We start from the raw sequence: 23,206 nt of genomic DNA on the forward strand, positions 1-23,206 counted from the left end.
GCTTCCCCTTGAGATGGTCGGTTGTCCCCGGCACCGCAAACTTGTGTGAAGTGTTCTAAGGGGGTAACTGCCCTCAAATCACTACTTAGGCCTACTCAACACTCTGTTCGATTTTCGCCACTTTGTATTTCTAGTTTGGTCGCTAAGAACCATTTACATGAGTCAAACAACACACATAAGTCGCATTATACGTGTATTATTAATTACTACATAAATTTTCTTCATTGGCGTGGGCCTAATCATGACAAGCGGAAATCCAATCATGAACACCCACAGAGAAGTGCAGATAGTTGTGCAGTTTAAATGATACCGTAGTGACATTTTTGCAGTATCCAAAGATATCAAACCTACGAATCATATCAGCCTTAAGTTCAAGTTGATGATAATCCGCCTTTAACTGACTTAAGCGGAGGCAAACGACTAATAAGATACATGCTGTTGAGGTCACATTCTTTGTATCCACGTTCTTTTACACACATTTTATACACATTCCAAAGATGGAGTTTCTGATCTGATTTTATCTGATACTGACATATATTTTGATACACGTTAATACTGTGTTATACTTGTGTACTTGTTAGGTTAAGTACCTGTTTTATATTCAGTGGAGAAAATTTCGATTAGCCTTTGTCATCATTTGTTTTGGGTAAGACTAACATACTTTTTTTCTGATCAATCGTGTATATAATTATGTCCTATTAATCTTGTGAGCCGGTAGGTTTTTGTCGTCATCTATGACTGCCGACTTCTTAAAAAAATAGATAAAGCAATGAAATTCTTTGTAACTTATTTTGGATATTTTTAACGTCTACATGGGCATGACTGGATTTTTTACTCCACATACCCCAATACGATTTCATTTAATGCGGTGACTGGCATGAGGTGAAGTTATCTACGTAATGGTTTGTTTTAGTCGGAAACTCATATCTCTATAACCATAATGGCTAAACGTGGCAACCAATAACCAAGCAAAAGTGGCAGTACCGGCTCTAAAATGCCAGTGCTTTCTGCAAGGAGAAACTTGCCCTGATGCCTCGATGACGTCTGTTAGAAGCCATTTGCCAAGTTCAAACAACATTATTTTGGCCACTACCCCCTTCCCTTTGTGACAAGAACGATGAGCTTGCCTACGGGGTCGTAAATTAGTGTTTACTGAACGTAATTGAAATATTACTAATAGCAAAGAAGTCAAGCTTACTGCGATACTTCTTGTGATCAAAAATAATGAACACTAACTACATGTAATAGGATACAATCAACATTGCAAAATTAACTTTTTAAAACTTGACGTGATGGATTTCAGAGGCCTAGACATTGTGCATGCAATGGACTGTTACATAGTCATTTTATTATTTATTATTATTTATTTTATTATTATATTGCCTTTTTACCTCCCATTGAGAATATCTGTAGCGCTCAAAACTGCAAGGTGAGTTGGCTTCAGAATAAATCCAGGAACCTAATTTTGTCCATATTCAGTTTCTAGTCAATGTTATATCCAGCAAAGTTATACTGTAAGTACAAGATCGTCTCATTACACGATGTTATTATAGGATGGTTTCTTGATCAGTAAAACTGTCAGTCTTTTAGGCATTATGTTTCTCGGGACTTATAAAAATACCGGACAGCCCAAACGGCCACAAGCGCAGAAAATCCTACTATTACCATGAGTAGGCCTAGAGATGGTCCGCTACGGTCATGCCGATGGCCATCATCGGATTTTCTGGAAGACTTTGAGACGGCCGGAGCACGCATCTCCGGTACCGGTACTCTGTGCATGGGAAACTTGTACGTGCGTGCCAGAAATCTGTTACTAACAGTGTTAGGTTTCTTGGCTGGTGAAAACACCAAAGGTGTGGCGTAATGATTTGTGGTATACACGCTGTAGACATCACCGCTGGGATTCAAGCGGGGTTGAGCCTCCCACTCCTTACAGAATACCTGGATGTTCACATCACAGCTTCGCATTGGACTGAAGTCCAGAAGGCGGCAATACCTGCTGATAACATACGAATACGCACCAGACGGTACCGTTTGGACACCACGAGACTCGAACTCGACTTCCAGGCCAGCTCGGGTTGCGAACTCCCTCTGAAACTGAGTATCACCACCGTTGTTGTTGTCAATGTACAGCACGAAGCAGCCTGGCTTCAGCTCGCGGAGGATATTACAGAGGAATTCACCTCGACTTGGGTGAGCCCTGAAAAAAGCGGACATGGCCGAGAACGATTTCACCAAGGTAATCATGTCGGCTTCCTGGATGAATTGGCGCACATCCCTTTGAACTCTGGTGTCTCGGACAACATCACATCTGTGGTAGGCTACCTCGAATTCCTCTGGGATGCAACTGTGGATTCTGTCCCACGTATCTTTCCAGCTAGGATACAAGTCCAGGACCAGACACTTTAGCTGAGAGGGAAAGATGTGGTTCTGACGGAGAAACGTAGTCAGGCCAACCAGGTCCGATCCAGGTCCGCCACCGATGCTGCAAACTTTCAGGCGGTGCTTGTAACGCCATTCAGCCGAGATCTCGGACAGACTGTTTTGGAGAGAGAAGAACACGAGATTACAATGCTGCATCAGGTATAGGAACACGTAGGCACAGCGGTTGGCTGCCTCGTCCCAGTCAGTGCGCATTTCCGAAGAGGCCGAGGAAAGTCCCGTCCTGTAGAGAAAAGAGATGTTCCTCAAGGACTGTTTGACTTCCTCATTCTTGGATGTTTCGTCGTATATGCTGCCGGGAACTTCGTCTCTAAGGTCATCCAGTACGTCTGTTAGTACGGACCGGAAAAACTCCCCTGCTCTCGCTTGTTTGTCCATTCGGAAGCGTATACTGTGATAAATGAAACAAAGTGAGGGATAGTGCATGAAATCATGCCTAAAACTCAAAAGGGAAAATTTAGGGAATATTCGCCATTTCAAGAGTATGACATTCACCAAACCCTCACGTAGAGAGTCGAATTCTATATCATACTGCTGCCAAAGCCTGCGCAAGACATGACCAAAATACTAAAAGCAAGAAAAAATATATGACGAGAAATGCATAGGGTGCAACGGCGACGCGGCTCTTCATTGTTCATTTCTGAATGACTGCATCATTTCTTATTCTACAAGAATTTTCTCTCTCAATTTAACAGTACGTTTCCTGATGTACCTTTTTAATTTTTTTTTCAATTTTTAAGTTCAATATCTTCTTCCTCGTTTAATTTTACTTGTCTTTCATCTAAGGTCATTGTCATGGATATCATTGTGTATTAATAAGACTATAAACATTATTTTGATCCTTTTATTTTTTTCATGACGTTTGATTAGTTTCAGCAGCATTTGATTGATTGATTACTTCTGTGCACAAGGTGGCACAAGTCACTTTGGGAGGTTCGTTCAAAGGGTTCTGGTGATTAAGTTTTCTTAGACAAGCATTTCTGTTGAAAATCTATACCCTTCAATTTGACACGCTTTTGACGTTTTAGGGGTTAATTGCAAAATGCAGTTTAATTGCAAATTGCAGTTTTTTCAAACATTTGACATTGTCCATGCTTTTCAGACGTTAAGCTACTGATTAAGGTCATCGGTCTGCATGGTCCTCCATGTGATCCTAAATTGGCTTTGGTCCTCCTCCAAAACCGAAGGTCTACACCTCCAGTATACCCACGTGTTGGGGGGCAGTGGCTATTCCAGTAAAAATGGTAATTTATAATACGAAAACCAATGGACAGTCATTGATGCAAACGACAAATGACAAGCACCCATCCTCTTTCTGGTGTCAATGTTTCCTTCATAATTCTGTGCCCCCCCAAAAAAAATGTAGCTGGCACATCGCCCCTAAGGGGAAGTTAATACTGATGACATCAGTGTTAGTATGCTTCTTAAAATAAACACGTGGACCACTGTTTAAAATACAATTCAGGTTTGTGTATACGCGCAACCATGCCATATAAAAGTCAAGTCACTGATACCCACCGAATTTGCAACATTTCGACCCCAGAACCCCAATACTCCTGTTTGTTCCATTTAACCCCATTTTCAATTTTTGTTGTGCCGTTTCAATTAAGGGAATCTCGTTTCTTGCTGATGCATGTTTGCGTATGAGCAAACTACAAGTTATGTCATCCAAGGCACATTCACACCTCAGTGTTAAAGCCCTTTCTGCACCAACATTTATCCGAATTTGGATATTTCTGAAACTGTTTACTTTGGTGATTTTTGTTGTTGCAATACATTATTTAGTAAAGACGTTTGCTACGACGAAATTTAGGGTTCAAAATTTGAACAGAAAAAAAAATATGCCTTCCGGTGATGACATTACAAGTATCCTCGAGTCAGGAAAAGCATCGGAGATGTCAAATGTTTAAAAAGCTGTGCAAGTTTCACTGAGGGTCACCAAAAAGAGATGTCGCATCGATCGAAGAGGGGCAGAGAATTGCGCGAAACGTGCAAAGCGTACCTTCACATTATGAAGCCTTAACTTAAAGCGGTTAAGAGACAAACGAAATATTTCTTGCAATGACAGAGAAGAATCTTTTTTACCCACTTTAATATCAGAACACTGAGAGCACGAAGTCGTCGGTTTAGTGCCTTTAATTTCCGGTTTCTTTACTCAAACCTATAGCTCCATATAGGCTGGTTCAATGCCATGACCTCTCACAGGTTACGTGCACAACTTGCGCTCTGACCTTATGTTAGTCAGGTAATTCAATGCATGAGCGCAGCCTCTATAGTGCTAATTTCACACTAGTCTTTACACAACATACATGACTGCGTATTTTGAATTACACGATCACCCCACCTTCCTTTTTCACACGAAAGAGCAACGCCTTACACAACCGTTTTCAATCAGAGTATTTCTTAATAGGGTAGCCGCAATGATTTTTCTTAGACACAATTTTTTTTTGCAACTTTGTACTCTCCTCCAATGTATGAAAACTCTTTTAGACTCCCATTTGGTTACTTCAAATCAACACTTCACTTCAACAATTCAAATCACCTGTGCTCTCCTGAACAACTAAGGGCGCTGGTGCTGTGATGTCGTCAAGGGAAGACATAGTTCTAGGTTTTTCTATTAAAAACTGTGCACACAGAATTTACTTACTGAACGAATTTCTTAGGAAAGCATTGGGGCTCATTTATTGCTATGCACATAAACCACCATGAATTAGCAAAGAGGAGAAAATTTAGTAAAGCGAAATCTACAAAATGATATGACTTTTTTGTGTACAAACTAATGTATCATTTAGGCCTTGTCCAGGGATGACATCACAGTTATGCTCATAAATTTGGAAAATTTTTATTCAAACAGATTTGATTGCAGTTACCCTTTAAAGCTCAATATTTGAGTGAAGCTGTATTTAATATAACTATCGCAACAGTCCATTGTACGGCAGTGCAACGAAAAAACTGTAAAAAAAAAAGTAGGTTTTGTACCGGTATTGATGACGTTCCATAATATATGGACATAACAGAAATTATATATGTACTTACCTTGACTTTACAAATTACAAGACAGACGAAGCTCACAAAAATCTATCAATAGAGTAGTTAATAAAACAGCAAACAATAGTGCAATCCAATTCTATTAAGCAGTGCCCGAGTGCACAGCCGATCCTTATTCAGTACGGAAGCCAAGTACATTGCTCACCCGGGGAATCCCCCACTGCAACCCAATAGCCTTCGTTCCAAATGCGCACAAATACATCGACATGATGAGCGCAACGCCAGGCTCGTCGTGGCTTTCACGATTCCTCTCGGGTATGTAGAGCAAGACAAAACAAAACACGGACTTCCAGCAGACCACTTTTTTAAATTTAGCCCCAACTATGTTAATTATTGATTTTAAAAACTGTCAGCTGGAACCATGACTTGTGTATACGTTAAAGTGTATAAATCTGCATCCACTACAGGACACATTTGGGAGTGGATCCCCTAAGAGCACGACCAAAACAAACCACTTATTTCTTGACACTCAGTAGTGGCTATACACTATTTAATCAAAAAGCACAAATTTGTTCCTATCATGCCTTAAATTCACCAGAAGCTATTCTTTTTAACGTTAATCCATTGAATTCATCTTTCCAATATGTTATTTCATGTTTTATATTCCGTGTTCAGATCGCACAAAAGCACGTGATCCGTGCCACTATATATGAACATTTTCAATTTAATGCAAATGTGCCACATAACAATCGTCAATTCTCCCGAGGTATTAATACTTGGGTGTTCTTAAGAAAAGTAAATAGACTTTGGGAAACACTACTTCATAAAGCAATTACATACAATTGCTTTTGTACCAAGTTGGCACATGGTGCGATAATATATACAATGTACATCAAAATAATTCGACAGTGAATTAGAAATTGTTTCGGCTGAAGACAACCAATCAACAGAAGTACGGCATGTGGAGAAAAGCTAAACATGTATTTCGCAAGACTTTCTTACAAACCAGATTATAAAAACCACTGTTTCGTGTTGATTAACCTAGTTCGTCTGCAGGTTTTCTTCCAGATAATGGTAGCCAGATAATTCAGTAACTCTAGCCTTTTCTTGGCTCGTATATCTGTAGGCAACAGCAAGTACAACAGCGGTGTTTATATACAAAAGCAATCCGTTTTTAGTCGTTTTCTGTTTCACATGTTCATTCAATTGACAATTACTTTAATCCCTTTGTCAAAACAATAAAAAGTGGGATAGCATAAAGTACAACATAGTGATATTTAAGTACAGAAAAAGGTGATGAAAAAAATCATAAGTTTATACTATGATAATTTAAAGTAATTTTACACTTATACGATCGATTGTTTATGAACTATTTCTAAAACCAGAAAAAGGGTATATTAAAGTCAACGATCTTACGCCTCAGTTAAAGGCTTACTTATTTCGCAAAAAGCTGATCAAAAGAACACTGACTCCAACAACATACCGGCCGAAGCTAAAGATAGCCCCTGTCTGGCAGGTTGTACTGGTTCAGAAATCTCTGGTTCCCTTCTCTCGTACCCAAAGAAATTTTGTAGAAGGTATTGGCATCGCTGCGGAGCTGCCTGACGCACTACCGATGGGGCAGGCGGAGGTGCGGGCCTTCGGCGTGCGCTGCTGGTGGTAGTGGTGGTGCTGCTGCTAGGAAGCGGACTGTCACGGGAAACTGGCTGCGATTCTCTGCTGACTGCACCAACTGACTCTTTGCAAAACACTTGGATGAGTACATCACAGGTACGCAGTGGCTTGAAGTCCAGAAGACGGCTGTACTTTTTTATGGTGGTGGTGTACGGACCGACATTTGGCAGTGTTTGTGTGCCGCGGTATTCAAACACCAGTTTCAGACCCGCTCTGGAGGCAAACTGCTGCTGGAACTCTTTGTCCCTCAAGTGTTTGTTATCGATGAACAACACAAAGCAGTCGGGCTTTATTTCTTGAAGGATAGATCGGAGGAGATCCCCACGTCTCGAGTCGGCTCGGAAGAAAGCAGAGACTGCGGAGAAGGATTTCACAAAGGTTAGCATGTCAGCCTGTTGGATGAATCCCAGCACATTTCCCCCTACCGATGAATCTTGGACAAGATCACACCCCTGGTAAGTTACACTCAAATTGAGTCCGTCTGGCATGTGTCGGCGGATTAAATGCCAGGTGTCTCGCCAGGTAGGATACAGATCCAAGACCAGACAGTCCAGGGATTGCTGAAGGCTGCTGTTCTCACGGAGGAAGGAAGTCAGGCCAATCACGTCTGATCCCGGTCCCCCGCCGATGCAGCACACCTTCAGCCTCTTCTTCTTCGACAACATTTTCGATATGTCACTCTTGTGGATCGAGTGGTACACAAGGTGACAGTGTTGCAATAGGTACAAGAACACGTATGCGCAGCGGTTGGACGGATCGTTCCAGTCAGATCAAAAATTAGTGGAAGCCCGAGAGAGTCCCTGTTTGTACATTTGTGAGATGTTCTGTATGGACTGTTTGATTCGATCATTCTTTGATGGCCCGTCAACCTCAGCTTGAAGGTCGTCCAGAACCTTCCCCAAAAGACCACGGACAAAGACAGCGGCATTAACTTCCGTTGAATCCATCCTCATTCTGAAAATGAAACAAACGTAGCAACAATAAACCGACCGTGTTATCAAACAAGATGTTATCACTCAGGTTACACATTGAAATTCCAAAACTTTCTGCCTCGCCCCCGAAAAAATCCCTACCTTAAAACTTGGTTCTGGATTTGTCCAAGTTCATGTGGGTACTTTTATTGATGACATATAGCGCCACCTTGGCCTTTTCTGAGAGGGCCCGGGATGGTTAAACCCATCCAAAACAACTCAAGTTATAAGAAAGTTATAAGAAATTGGATCAAACTTCAATGGCGGATCGGTTACTTGAAACGTGCTGAATATTAGCGGTACTTGTGGTCTACGCCCCTCGTTTTGGTAATTCCAAAGGTATGTATACACATGAGACGCTGCAAACTCTCCAATTTCTGTGGCATCTATACCCACCAATGTGAACACTTCACGAAATTTCTGTGACAAAACTGAGATCAGTCTCCGGATTACAGTTTAACGACGCCCCAGGAGTCATTTTTTAGGCCTATCCTCAGAAATATAAACGATTTGTTTCTGCAAGTTTTGGCACTTAATTTCAGACTTCATTCCTGGTAGATAGCATTAGGTCCATGCAATGGGGATGACAGTGTAGATATTTGTTAGTACTTATTAACGTGCCGAACATTGGAGTCAACAATATTGGTAATCAAGTTGCCACATACACGTCCTTTAAAATCACCAGTTTCGATTTGCTCTGAGACATGATAATGTGATAGGGCCTATGTTCCATTTCAACTGCCACTCTCTGTTTATGATTAACACGATAATTTATCATCAGATGCACGCATGCTTTTTCAAATGTCCCAGGTCAGGTAATCACTGACCCAGTATTTAGGTCTCTTTTACGATCAAAAGATGAGTGTGAATTGGTGCCCTATACATGATCAGTACATGCAGTGTAAATTTGTGCGAACCTGAAGTTCACCGAAAGAATGGTACCCACTTCAGGCTGAACAGTAAGGGGGCGTGTTTTTTTGTTAGTCACCACCACAGACATAAATGGGTTATGTATGTCTATGCTCACCACATAGCCGGAAGTCTGTTCGAGGTTGCGCCATCCACGTTATTACGAATTTCTAGGCTGATTCCCTGTCGCATTATGAGGGCAGGCAGTTGTCCACTAAAATACGAAAGCCCAAGTATAAATTTTCAGCCTGACATTAATTCGTTTTAATGAATTAGTAATTCGAAGTAACGAAATACTAATTCGTAATAATGAATTATGCGCTGATCCACAGAGCCCCTAGATGGCGCTGTTTATTTCTCCACATCAAACTGAGACATGTCAGGAGCTAAGCGACCGTGGCCATGGGAATCACAGTATGCGATTAGGGGTGCACCCACGCAAAAAGGCCAGAAATATGTCCGCCGAGCTCATTGATAAAAGTTGTACACTCGAAATATTCTATATTAGAGAGTCCTGAGAGCCATGGAATTGGGGAATCGAAGAAATATGGCATTGAACCCCTGGCCCGGATCAGGGCTTCCAATTTCGTAAACAGCTAGATTCCTCCGGTTTTTGTCACGTGACCGTGGCGGGTGCTAGACCTTAAGACATTTCCAAACAGTTTGAATCGTCTGGTTCGAGAACTAGACTTGGTGACCTCGCCACAGTGGTCAAATTTAGCTGGTATGCTGCCTACATGGGATGATGAATTAATTTTCATCATTCAAACATTTCGTAACAATAGGTGCCGCAAATCATTGCGAGTATATAGCGTACCACGGAGGCCTGAAATAAGCGTCTCCACCTAAGCAAACAAGCAAACAAACACAAATAAGGAATCGTATTAAATGTGACTTACCATGAACTTTGCGACAAACATCAATTTGAAGCTTTGTTCACAATCTGTCATTTTTGTACTGATTTTTTTTGGGGAGGGGGTGCAATAGTAAACTGAAGAAACGTTTCTCCAAAGGCCCAGTTCAAGAATATGATAATTACGCAAAATAATGACTTAGCAAAATTTGCTACAGCACCTAAGTAGCTGGTAGTAGCTGTGCTGTTAGCCATACACGGTCATAGTGTTGCACTGATGCCATAGAGCCTTGGCTCTTCGGTGTGATGTCATGCCTGTTGTATCTGAAAGCGAATATTTTTTCCACAGCATGCTGGGGAAACTCGACTTGAATAAAGACTACAATGATGGCCCTCGGAGTTTTTTCATTAGCAATTTCAGTTGTACATTTTAACAGGGGGAGCTTTCACAAGACGTGAAGACTATTCTCCCCTGAAGACTATAGCGAGAACTGTTTCACATTGGAAAGTACCGGTACATGGTGTATCCCCGACAATTGTGCAATGAAAAAACACGGCGTCTGGAGAAGTGAGTGATGAGTCATTGTGCTATTTTAGGTAGCTCGGGTTTTCCCCCTTAGCTGTTGAAACACGATTACGTTACCTTTTGCGTTTTGCGCTATAAAATAATACGGCGTACGTATGTATGTGCATGCAGCCTTGGTACGACTCATTTCATGTTCGAATTCATTTGGAGGAGGTTCATCATGGCTTTTAGCAGGACAGAGTTGGCTGTGATCTTGCGTGCGTTGTTGGAGAAGGATCAAACAGGAAACGGGTTTTGGCGTGCTGCTTTGGAACTAGCTGATGACACATTTGTAGCAAATCACTGTGTCGACATCGTTAAAAACTATTTCGAAAATACTGACATCGATGCAGGAATACCATCTTCCGTAAAGTCAGTTTCAACCATCTACAAAAAGTGCCTCGGTAACACAAGCACAAGACCCGACTGGAAGGATGGCAACAATCGCCAAGCATATATTTGCCGTTTCTTCGCTATGCAATCCTACATTGTCTACTGTGGATTGCAGAAGTCGCTTGCAGATCATAAAGGTGTTCTTCGGAACTGGGGAAGGAGGGGCTACCTCCACGTGTGTTGTATCGGCGGGGGACCTGGTTCTGATGTTGTGGGCCTGGTGAAGTTCCTCAAAGACAGCCCACTGTTCATTCCCATTACCCGCTTTGAATGCACGATATTTGATCTGTACCTTGAGTGGAGGAACGAGTGGGAAATCGTGCAAAGGACCAACGCTGATAAGCTCCCAGTGAACATGAAATACCTTGAGGGTGACATGACATCGAAATACACCTGCCTGAGCACTACAGGAGTGGCTGCAGTCAAATCAGCAGATATCATCACCATGGTCAAGTCCTTCTCAGCCGTGGCTGCTTTCATCAGACAGGACCCTGCTCATGGGAACAAGCTCCGAAGGGTTTTCCGAGAGATGACACCAGATGCACTTCTGCTTTACATCGACAACCGCTACGCCGACCAACACGAGGAACTCCGAGGAATAGCCAGGGACGAAGGCGTCCGAGAGTGTTTGTTCGAGTGGCACGGGACACTTTCTATGCCCACTGCGTCCGTCGAGAGAATTTCCTGCAGAACTGGCGTGGAACCATTGACCAGTTGTAGTGTATCGGTCATGCTCATGCGAAAGTAGCCCGGCAGCCGATCCTACTTTTTGTAGTTAGTATATAAAAACGATTTTATTTAACGTGGAAAAAATGTACATAAATTCTTTGACTTTGTGTTCTCGTTGGTTATTTGGTGACTCTCGCCACATTGTGATGGAAAATCATAGATCATTGTTTGGATTGTCTGTATTACAAGCATGAAGCTTCACAGTGATTCAAAATATACGTGCATACCAAAGTCCATAGCGTCGAATGCCACTTAAAAATCCTTTTATAAAAGAAAAAGGGGAAAAGATTAACGAGAAACGTTGATCAGTGAAATCACAATTTATAACTTAAGATGTTTGGGACAGGCTTGAGGATCTTTATTCCTGGCAACTAAAAAATTTCACTAAATCAAAATTCTCTAAATTCGAGAGCCCCCATCGACAATCGTACAAATTTCTAGTCTTGAAGAGATAAACTTTGTGTGGAGTCGGAATGTTCATTCGGTACAGTAAGGAGAAACTTGTAGGGACAAATTGATTGATTAAAAATCATTAATTTTAGTGCAATTTCTTATTTTTTATCTTGTAATTTAAACTCAAGCATATTTATAGCAATGCCCGGGCGTTTCTTGCCAAACAGCTTATGCCAAAAAGTCATTTAAGTTCAAACATGATTTGAAGGTGTTTATGGTGGACGAAGCAATGAAATGCAGGTTTGTGGCAATACCATGTTTATAAATCTCTTTTAGAGTGAGTCACGTGCTGAAAAGAACCATTAGGTTCAACGTTTCGCGCATACCCTGTGAGTCTCCTGTTTGCAAACAGTGACATGAATTATTAATGAACACATGTCCGGGTTTTTAAAATCTCAATTTTTGTTCCTATTATTTAAAAAAAAAATATGCTTACAAGTAAGAGTATTTACAATTCTGCCCGGAGAAGAGAAAATACCACCTGCTTTACTACTGTATATCTACTGCCCATCTTGAGTTTAATTAATTATCAACTGTCTTTAGCGTCTCAGTGTGGAAGAAAAAATACACTTGATTAAAGATCACTGGGGAGGCCAACCTTTTGGGGTTGTTTTTTCGAACTCTTTTAGAGTGTCGGTTTACATCATTTCGAGTGTTTTTCGTTTTGTTTGTACTATACGGCCAACGATGAAAAGTACTTGTGAAGGAGAGGATTAATTTCCACTATTATAAAGAGTCGTATGATGGGCAGGTGTGTTTTTCTACTCTTTTGGATAAAGAGAGCCAATCTTGGGCAAATATTTCCTACAATTGGTCCAATTTACCCGAGTTAATCAACAATTGATAATCAATTTGCATAACACCACCCAGTACATGCTCACTTTGCAATATTGATACCTTTTCTCCTCAAAGCATTAACATAACTGTGCATTCTAAATTTGTAGTCATAAAAAATAATTTATATGAATATAATATATAATTTATATCAATCAAAATCTGTAAATATAATTTTGCAAGTGTGCACTGTACCCGTACTTGTATTTATTGTTTTGTCTCAATGATTTACAGCGTTTGGAGGGAGATATGAACAGGACTTTGATACATTGTAAGTGCTTGCTGTGTTTGGGTAATTAAAATCCTGCTGAGCACCTATAAGTCATCTTGTTTCAGCGATCATTCCTGGGTCCCAAGCACAGACATAAATAAGCCACAGGTTCTTTATGTCTATGGTCCCAAGCGTGCTGCGTGGAGGTGCGCCCTCTCACGACTAGTTTTACCACTGCTCTTTCCTCATCCACATAAGATGTTTTCCATGTGTTTTCTGTATAGTCTTGGTTTCCAGACCTTCGGGCTCCCCCACCTGCACACAAACTTTATTCCCTTCTTATCTGTTTTGGTCGACATATCTCTGCGAACGTTAATTCGTCCCACGATGTGTTCGATTCTGTACTGGATTATGTTTCGAATCGAATATCAGTTCATTTGGATTTGTCTGACGTGCTCAGAAACCGAGAAGAGAGATAACTCCACTGACATTAATTTTAATAAAAATTCATACGCCTGTAAATTGCGCCCTCTGTAGATAGAATATTCTCGTTCTACAGATAGTGTGACGGGTAAATATCAAGAAGTAACGTCTTGGGCCAAGACTACAAGCAACCAAGCAGATGAGTCAGAGTACAGTTCCTGTTTCCAGTCTTGGTTATTCCCCGATATGATGAAACACTGCAGAATTCATTATCCAAATCACAAACGTTGCTGCGCAGGAAAAAAACACTTTCCAGTTGAGAAAAGTTTCAAGATGGCCTGGCACTACATGTACCAATGGGGCTGGTGGCCCACAACGGGCTTTGTGGATCCACAACTGGAAGCACAACTATACATTGAAGAAATCTTCGGCAAGTATTTTCGCTTTACCGACGGACACGTAAAACTGAGACAATGCTTAAAATCCATTTCAAAGATATACCACAACAATCTTGGAACTACCGAAAAGCCTAGACCCGATTGGAGTCACGCTGCTAACCGTCGCGCATTCATGTGCCGTTTCTTCGTGATGCATTCGTACATGGTCTACCGCTGCTTACAGTTATCACTGACTAGTCTCATTACGTGCTCATGGTGGGGAAAGCCTTACCTGAATGTATGTTGCATCGGTGGAGGACCAGGGTCTGACGTGGTTGGCTTGCATGTGTATCTAAACCGCCGCTCACACTTTCTACCAGCCTTCCAAATAAAGTGTACCATACTCGACCAGTGCCTTGAATGGGAGAATGAATGGCAAAACATGCGAAATGCTTACCGAGATTTCCCGGTGGACGTTACATACGTATCGTGCAACATAATAACGAAACGAGGTCGCCTGCGCGAGGATGGGCTTGCCGCAATCCGATCGGCAGATCTGCTCACCTCGGTGAAGTCTTTCTCACCCGTGGCTGCTTTCATAAGGAAGGATCCCGCTCGTGGGAAAATGCTTCGACGAATTTTTCGACAGATGAAGTTGGGGGCATTGGTGCTGTACATCGACAATCGCTACAAGGACCAACACGGGGAATTCAGGAGCATTGCTGCGTCGGGCGGTGTCCGAGAATGTCTGTTTGAATGGCACGGTGAGCTGAGAATGGAGTTGATCCCCGACCAGTCAGAATCAGTCAGGCAGCAGGTTTCTCAAAGGACTGGCGTGAAGCAGAAGAGACGGTGCCAAGTATCAGTCCTGCTCCTGCGGAAACCCTTCACATTCTGAGAGCGTTGCAAACCCACAGATTCTGGCCAGATGGTAGGCATGGAAATGTCACCGATAAACATTTAAAAGGACGATGGAAATCCCATGTCCAAACCTAGCACTGAGATGGTTGTTGAGTAAATTTAGTTACAGGAAGTGTAATCTAATGACAAGTATACATGTAGTGCTGAATGACGCACAATCAGTTATAGGAAACGCATTTAACATGTGAAAAGTAAATTTGTGGACCATATCATATATCCCCAAGTTCCTCTCCAAAAACCCCTTCGCGTACAGTGTTAGGAATGTCTTGTATCTGCGAAGGAATATTCTACCAGTTTTGTGTTTTGTCACCGCAAACCCGATCCTTTTATGGTATAATTTCAGCTTTCCTTTTAATCTATACGATGTCACAAAAACAGTAGGTTTTGTAATATCGAATAATGGAAATATTTATTCCCTTTATAGTTTTCTTTAAGCTTACTGTTTCATTGTCCATCCTGACGAGTATTTTTCAAACTTAAACTGGATTTCTGACTTAGCCAGTGGTTTTAAACATTCCAATGACATACTTTTCAAAAGTAAATACTTTGTACGCAATCATTTGCAGATCGAATTATGTACAAAACTAATAGATCTTCTAATTTTTGCAGTTTAAGCTTGCTAATAGACTTCGCACAAGCGCATAATCAACAGAATGATTGATTACTACAGCGAAAGATAACCGAGTTAAGTTGCATGAAGTTAATTTAAAATTATATTAGCAGATGCTCTAACTTTATGTACGAATGAACAAATGACGGAACACAATTTAGAGTTCCGATGGAAATAAAACGTACATTTCTTTAATCTTTCTTCGGCAAAAAATGATCCCTTTTTAAACAGCGGATGATTCACCCCTAATTAAATTTGACTTGTAAACTGCTTTTGAATTTAAATGGTATGTTAATTTAGACTTTGGCTGCAACATATTTGTTAAACAATAAACCACCACGGAATGAAACTATGTCATTGCAAAGGCTATTTCATATAAAGCAGAATAATCCACAATTGTACTTGTTATGGAGAAAGTGACTGTCTTCGCTCGTCGCCAAGCGCCCGAATAGGGCGCTGGGAAGGGCTGATGGCCTTCTGCAGATTTTAGTAAAGGAGAATATAATGCACCACGCGGAGTTACAGCTAACGGCTCGCAGAGCATTGTGGGCAAATTCCTGCTAGGCGCGCGAGCTCGCTCAAATTTGACGGTTATCAATTCGATATGGTTTTTTTTCTTCCTCCTTGCTGAAAATGTTCTCATCACTACACTTTATTAGCTCATCCAAAATTGATCAAACTAACCAATGATTTGAAATATATTCTCCCAAAACACGTGATCAGTGATACTTCCTGAGAAGATAAATTACCACGATTGTACCAAGGCTATATTTTTAATTTTTGTTAGCATTTACGCCGACACTTTTGTTTGTGCCAAAACATTGTCATTGGCTACCAAAACTTAAAATAACGTTTCGCTAACAGGAAGTGATAACCTCGCGGTCGGAGGTTGTGCACAAACAAGCCAAACACACATGACACAGTGCATGCACAGCCATCAGCCCTTCCCATAAACCAAGCGCGCCAGGCGACGAGCGAAGTGACAGTCATGACCAAAGTTGACGGTGAGGGCGCTTTCGTTTCCTGTTCATGCTGTTGGGGATGAGAATTTTGTTTCAGTGAAGGGGGATTCCCATTGGGGTGAAATGTTTAGTATTTTCCCTTAAGGGTGCACTGAACTAATTCAAGCTCCATTGAAAATAGTGTAAAATCAACCAAGTTTGGAGCCCCATGGCAGGCAACTGAAGTCCCTGAGGCCTCTCAAACAAAAATCAATGTGTTGTTTGGTCCTTCAGATTTCATTTGATTTTCAATTTTTAGTAGGTTAACCAATGAATTTTTTAATTATCCGCCCAAAACAAACTCACCCCCCAAAAAGTGAATGTTGCCAAGCCCTCCCAGCGGCCATTTTTCAAATGACATCCCTCACCTTCCTGGGGCTCTTCTGACTAATTTTCAATCCCATTTTTGTCTGCTTTGCCCCCAGATGGGTGCCCCTGAATCTACAGAGATGATTCTGGGCCATACTGACACAATTCCACCATTTCCTGGCCCAAACAGACCCCTCTTTTCGAAACAATCTCTGGGGGTACTTTTTCTGCGCCTCGGCCTGGCGGAGAATTTTCCTTGAATTGGGACACTGCACCCTTTAGTTTTGCGCTTCGAATACAACATTACAGAGAGGGGGTATGTTTGACTATGCAGGTTAATTTATATAATGAATTTCCTCTGCGACAGGTTCATTTGTATTGTAGTGTTAAATGGCGTTGAACGGGAACCGTTTCTGTGGGATCTACGCTCACTTGTTCGAGTCCTTGCTGGATTCACAGTTCGGAGCCCAAATATACTTTGAAGGCATTGCAGGCAAATATTTCAATTCAGTCAACACAGACACGAAGCTGACATCATGTAACAAGTCCATTTCGAAAATTTACCATAAATGTCTTGGAGACATTTGCAAGAGAACTGACTGGAACAACAGCAGCAACCGCCGTGCATACATGTGCCGCTTTTTCGCTATGCACTCCTACATGGTGTACTGTGGGTTGCAGAAATCGCTCGCAAAGCACGCTTTCATCACTGATGGCTGGAGAGACACGGAATACTACTTTGGCGTTTGCTGTGTCGGTGGAGGACCGGGGTCTGACGTGGTTGGCCTGGTCAAGTTTCTTAAAAACAGCAGCCTCATCCCAGAATTCCATATAACCTGCACCATATTTGACCTTCACATCGACTGGAAAAGTGAGTGGGAACAAATACAACTGGCCAACCCAAACGAGTTTCTCGTGAATGTGAAGTACCTGCAAAGTAATCTAATATTAAAAGGTGGAAGCTTGTGCTCAGCCGGGCTTGCTTCTGTACGATCAGCCGATGTTATCACCATGATTAAATTTTACTCAACCGTGGATGCGTTTATAAAGAAGGATCCAGCTCAGGGCAACATCCTGCGACAGATTTTCCGAGAGATGAAGCCGGGTGCTCTTGTTCTATACATTGACAACTGTTTCCAGAATCGACATGAGGAATTCCACCTGTTGGCTTCGTCTGGAGGTGTTAGTGAATGTCTGTTTGAATGGCACGGACCTCTCCAGATGTGCATGCCTGACACACATTCGACAACCATACACCGGATTACCCAAACGACTGGCGTGGAACCGATGAAAATCGGGAAGGTATCGATACTGCTCCTGCGAAAACCCATTTGATTTAGAAAATGTTACTCGCTGCTGCAAAACGGAATGAGAGACTCCATGTGAACCATTGATGTAATTGACCACAGGTGTCTTGAGACCCCACTGGATTTCGAAAACTTTAGGTTTCCATTCAGAAGCTGTATGTGAAAAAAAGGCTGGTGATTACTTGAGGTAGTTTTCCTTTCACCTCGCTTAACTTGTAGAAAAGTATTAGTATACATCCATTTTACAATGAGCTTTGTGGAGGTAAACATAGAATTGCTGACTCAGTTTAAACAATGACTGAGATAACAGTCTTCTTACAAGAGGTCACTTCTTAATATCACGGTGCAAACTTCAAACTCGCCCGGAGAGCAAAGGCTACGGATACAGCGATGAAAGCTGTTTGCTAAGCCCGTTTAAGCATAAGTAATCTTGCAATAATAACTTTTGCGTTACAATTTCATTGTGCTTTAAACAAGTACCCGCTAGAGTGAAGTTCTTTGAGTACAACATTCTACATGTAGGCCAATTCAGTTACGTCAAGGGATTCTCCCTAAATGATGATGAAATAGTGGATTTTAGATTGCAACATTCAGAAAAAAATTGCGGTCACGCGATGACGTGCTTGGTATAAAAAGGCTTGGTGTTTTAGTATTTGATCTTTTCTCAAGTTGCAGAGGTTTCAACAAAATGGCCGATTACCGGTATAGTATGTACGACATTACCCGTAGTTTGCAGTCACTGTCAATAAACCGGGACACAGAGGCAGCCGTTTATTTTGATCAAATTGTCGGTAACTATTTCGATTCCATTTCGCTATCTGGTGCAACAGCAGATAATATTCAGTCAAGCTTCACGGCCATTTCGTCGATTTATAGGAGTAGTCTGCGTGGAACCAGCAGCAGACCCAACTGGGGTGATGCTGGTTATCGTCGTGCATATATTTGCCGTTTTTTCATGATGCACGCCTACTTGGTGTACTGGTTCTCGCAGAGGTCACTAACAGCGTTCCTCCACTTCTGGAACAATAAATATTTCCTCCACGTATGTTGCCTCGGTGGAGGACCTGGATCAGATGTGGTTGGCCTGGTAAAGTTTCTTCGGGACAGTGCAAGTCGAGTGACGCTGGATTGTACAATATGCGATATTTACCCAGAGTGGGAGACTGACTGGAAAGCCCTCAAAGGGACGAGTCCAGCACATGAACTTGCTTTCAACGTGAGATACCTAAGAGGAAACCTGACTGCGAAAAACCACCGTTTGACCACCATTGAACTCAGCACAATGCAGTCCGCCGATATCATCACTATGGTCAAGTTTTACTCAACCGTGGCTGCCTTCATGAGGGATAACGATGCTCACGGAGACCTCCTTCGGCAGATCTTCCGCGAGATGAAACCCGGCGCTCTCGTGCTGTACATTGACAACCAGTACTACTCTCAACATGAAGAGTTCCGGAACATCGCCAGGGCCGGGGGTGTCACCGAGCGTCTGTTCGAATGGCATGGAACAGTCTCTATGTCCGGCGTCAGCCATTCTCGGTCTATCAATCGCATCAGCCAAGCGACTTGTATCACACCCATGGATAGCTGCAAAGTCTCGGTTATGCTGCTTCGAAAACCGAATGGGATTTTCGATACTGGTTCTCCTTCTCGATACCGATCCATTCAACATTTCTAACATTAGTAGAAATCTCACTGAAAAACGGTAACTAACTTGTAAATGCATGTGCTATTGATGTTTGTATTTTTCTGTTGTCATCTTTTGCATCAAAAACAGTACACACACAAGTCTTCTGGGAAAAAAGAAGACTTCTGGAAGAAAAATGAAATCCTTAATGTTTTACTGAGTCTCGTGATTTTTCCGTCAAATAATAAGTTTATTTGGGCTTCAGTTTTTACCCTTGTTAGATTGCTCTGTTTGTCCATGGTGGTGCATGTTTCATTCAGTATTTCCCGAAATGGAATTGGAATGATCCTTTGAGGTGAAGAGTTTCCCTCAAAAATTATGGCGTTCACTGGTCCTGGCCAGTGACATTGAGCGGCACCCGACCACATTACTTTGTATATAATAAATACATGGACTTGGTAAGAAAACTCTGCAAACCAAGAGGAACAGCTTCCTGTTGAGGCCTGTCAAATGGACAAATCTGGTGAGGCTACATTTAATTGAACAGAGAACATCCTATTTCAGAGCCTACAGAGTGTATCGCAGTTATCGGCATGCTGTACACAGGAACACGTAACATAGACATGTGGACACCGCGAATGACAATGCAATATTTTAATGTAACTGTCATGCAAGAGGCCTGCCCAATGTAAACAACTGTTGCATGCCCAAATAGAATGGGCATGTAACAGGGTTTATTTTAAGCCGCGCCAAAATTTCCGTGAGCACGCAACCTTAGTGAGTCACACCACGAATCGCATTTCTCATAGGCAGTTGGATTCCATTTTTCGTTTGATCGTTTGCGAAGTACCCCCAACTAATAGAATATTATCGAACAAGCAGTACTCGTGGACTTCACACTCGTAACAAACTTCTCAAGTTCACAATGGTGAAGCTTATGAAATTTGAAGCTAATGTGGTTCGTGTGCAGTATTCGACACTGTGTAACTCGTCGCCATGCAATTGCGACCATTCCATGACACTGCATTACAATGAGCTCTGATTCTCCAGGAATGGATTTGTGATTAACACAATGGTTTCTATGTAAAAAGTTGGTCGTATTTCAGTACAGAAAAATTCCTCCAGTATAGTTACAACATTGTGACTGAAAAATCCAAGTCAGATATGGAAAAATCGTTTTGAAATGGATTATTTGATATTACAGGATGAGGATTTTGAGGTACTTATGCAATTTAGAGTTGACACAACTTACACCCTGATTCCTCAATTCATTTCTTTTTTATTGTAACTGCTTAGATCCAACTCGGTCAGACCTCCATTGTATAATTAATTCAATTCAAATTCAAATAAATTTCCAGACGTATAAATCTGAAATTTCATTTGGTTTCCCTCACAACAAATTCCTTGCCCCAACTTTTGTCCCTTTTTACAAGCTAGTATTGCCGTTTCTTTTCTTTCTTGAAGGATCGGTATGATATTCAACACAGGATTGCAAAGAATAAATCAGTCTCTTACTCACCACAGCCTACACAGTGTGAATCGTACAGTCTACACCCACGTGATCTGTCCTTGTCCCATCGTCACACGCCACGGATCCCCACACAATCAGTCCAACCTAATTTCTAATGTCATTCCATTTCCTGTTTCACATGTTTCAATGGATATGTCCCCCAACCCACCCATAAAAAAATTAGAATCGTTCAGTGTGTAGTGCGTCTGTACTTATTCAGTAGAAACTGTAAACATCTTTTTCCGTTTGCGCTAAGCAAATGGAAACGTATTAACACTTTTATACACTAAGTATAACGTGTTAATGACTAGGTTGTAGTCAAGGTAGAGCAATTAAAGGGTCCATGAAGACGTCTGTGGACAAACTGTCAATTATTATTGTTTCAAATATTCATTAGTATGCCAAAAAACACTAAGAGGGATGAAAAAAATGAAATAAAACTCCTTTTGTCGTGGTTCATTTTACTGACCCCTCAAATGAATGTTTCAATCCTGACAAATGATGGCGTTATGTGTGACGTAGCAGCTGAATTACAGTCAGGCATACAAGTGTATTGGGTGTAATAGCCCGGGCCGATTTGGAAGCATTTCTTATCCTTTGTCGTTCGTGTGTCAGGAAAGCTCTTCTTGGTCTTTGTTCAAGGGCTTTCTTTGATTTCCCAAAGATCGCCTGTGTGGCGCCTGGCTTCAGCAATCGTTTAAATCGTTTAAAACACTGTGGGCTGAAATTGCGAACTACGCAGTTCGGAGCTCGCTATCGGTCCTGACCATTTGGCTCTGGTCAGCCTGACCATGGCCAAATTCGCCTAAGTTTCGCTTTGGTTGGAAAGTTATGCAGGATTGGCCCATCTTTATAGGTGTTGCCGCAGCCTGTGGCAACACATCTGGTCGGCATGATCTCCCAAGACAAGCATAGACGCACTAGCGCACTGTCACAAAGGTCAATGCAAATTTTCTATGAGCCCGATAATCGTCCGAAATTCTCCGATTTCAATATGATTTTACATACACCCTAGCGGGTTAGGGTTAATAAGATACCTCTCGGGGCGGGGCCCTTTCGCCCAAAACTTTTACATTCTTTTTCCTCCCAATTATTAACCAAAACAGCAACTTTTACATTCTGGGTATCGTTTACAAACGAACAATTTTCTATTAAAAGTAATAAAAACCACTTTTCATGGGCCCTTTAAACTTAGGGCCCACACAAAAAATTTTGATATCCTTACAGGCACAGGTCCTTTTGGTGCCGAAGAACACTAGGTCGCGTGATTTTGTTTCAGTCAGTAAAAGTGGATGGAAGCACAAAATTATCTGCATAAATCATTATTTGGTGAGATTGTGTTCATTTTTTTTCTTCAAAAATTCCCATTAAATCGTTTTTGCTATTAGTTTCTAATCTAAGCAGGATGTTTAGTACTCTGTAAAACGACTTTAAATCGTGACTTTTCCTGTGCGCACGAGATTGGCGTGTCTAAGCCGGTCTCCTTTCGTGTTATTTTAGAGCAAACGATTTAATGGGATTTTCTGAAGAAAAAATGAACAAAGCCAGAAAACCTGAGAGAAAATTATCAATTTATCACCCCTGTACGTTTTCATTGGCCCGCTTACACATTTTGCCGCCAAGGCCATTTGTGAGAATACGTGCATAATAATGAATTTATTAGTGAAAAGGTCTATGATCTCGGAGGAATCCTACTAGGTTTATGTTAATGAGGAAATTGGCATATATATCAAACCAACAATGACACACTGTCACGTGACAATCTTTGGAAGACTTTCTAGAGACGATTAACACTCTCTGAGTCATTTCCACGCGCAACACACTTTCAAACAGTATTTACGTGTTTTCCAGGGATAAACGCTTCCATAACTATAGGGACAAAACTTTTCTGAAGTTTTTCCGAAAGGTTGCATGTCAACGAATCCGAGAGGCCAGCTAGCTGCTGGTCCCTATATAATAGGAACAGGGACCAGTTCAAGGTGATATGGGAAGCTGGATCCGCTCCCGACTGGCAGACAGTTTATTTCTGGTATACGTCAGCACGTATACTGTCGCTAAAGTTCCGGAGGTGCCATTCCAATCGGAGAGCCTTTCATGAC

The 23,206-nt window shown here is 41.7% G+C and overlaps 3 protein-coding genes across 8 annotated transcripts in view; 2 read left to right on the forward strand and 1 right to left on the reverse strand.

The window, feature by feature from the left end:
* Positions 1 to 100: 100 nt before the first annotated feature.
* The window catches only part of LOC110983772 (uncharacterized), a 44,715-nt gene continuing 21,609 nt past the window's right edge, over positions 101 to 23,206 (reverse strand). For 2 of the 6 annotated variants that reach the window (XM_022243316.2, XM_087132707.1), the window contains one exon: positions 5,098 to 8,058. In XM_022243316.2, the coding sequence (XP_022099008.2) occupies positions 6,885 to 7,769 (885 nt within the window). In that variant the 5' untranslated portion in view covers positions 7,770 to 8,058 and the 3' untranslated portion in view covers positions 5,098 to 6,884. Of the gene's footprint in view, positions 2,834 to 5,097; positions 8,059 to 9,102; positions 10,523 to 23,206 lie in introns of those variants that run through there. The other 4 variants (XM_087132703.1, XM_087132706.1, XM_087132704.1 and 1 more) reach the window with 4 other exon arrangements.
* LOC147799977 (uncharacterized) lies at positions 10,520 to 13,116 on the forward strand. Its single transcript, XM_087132708.1, has one exon. It carries the CDS (start codon positions 10,554 to 10,556, stop codon positions 11,541 to 11,543), a length of 990 nt encoding a protein of 329 aa, XP_086988834.1. The 5' UTR covers positions 10,520 to 10,553; the 3' UTR covers positions 11,544 to 13,116.
* LOC147799978 (uncharacterized) lies at positions 13,779 to 15,705 on the forward strand. The gene has a single exon (XM_087133787.1). The coding sequence runs from the start codon at positions 13,779 to 13,781 to the stop codon at positions 14,718 to 14,720; it is 942 nt and encodes a 313-aa protein (XP_086989913.1). The 3' UTR covers positions 14,721 to 15,705.

Source organism: Acanthaster planci, linkage group LG02 (genome assembly GCF_054643075.1).
Source record: "Acanthaster planci isolate LZ-2023a linkage group LG02, COTS_SCS, whole genome shotgun sequence".
NCBI classification, from domain to species: Eukaryota; Metazoa; Echinodermata; class Asteroidea; order Valvatida; family Acanthasteridae; genus Acanthaster; species Acanthaster planci.

What these genes read in the sequence shown, in the direction of transcription:
- LOC147799978 (XM_087133787.1), top strand. Translation starts at nt 13,779, where the DNA reads ATGGCCTGGCACTACATGTACCAATGGGGCTGGTGGCCCACAACGGGC.
- LOC147799977 (XM_087132708.1), top strand. Translation starts at nt 10,554, where the DNA reads ATGTTCGAATTCATTTGGAGGAGGTTCATCATGGCTTTTAGCAGGACA.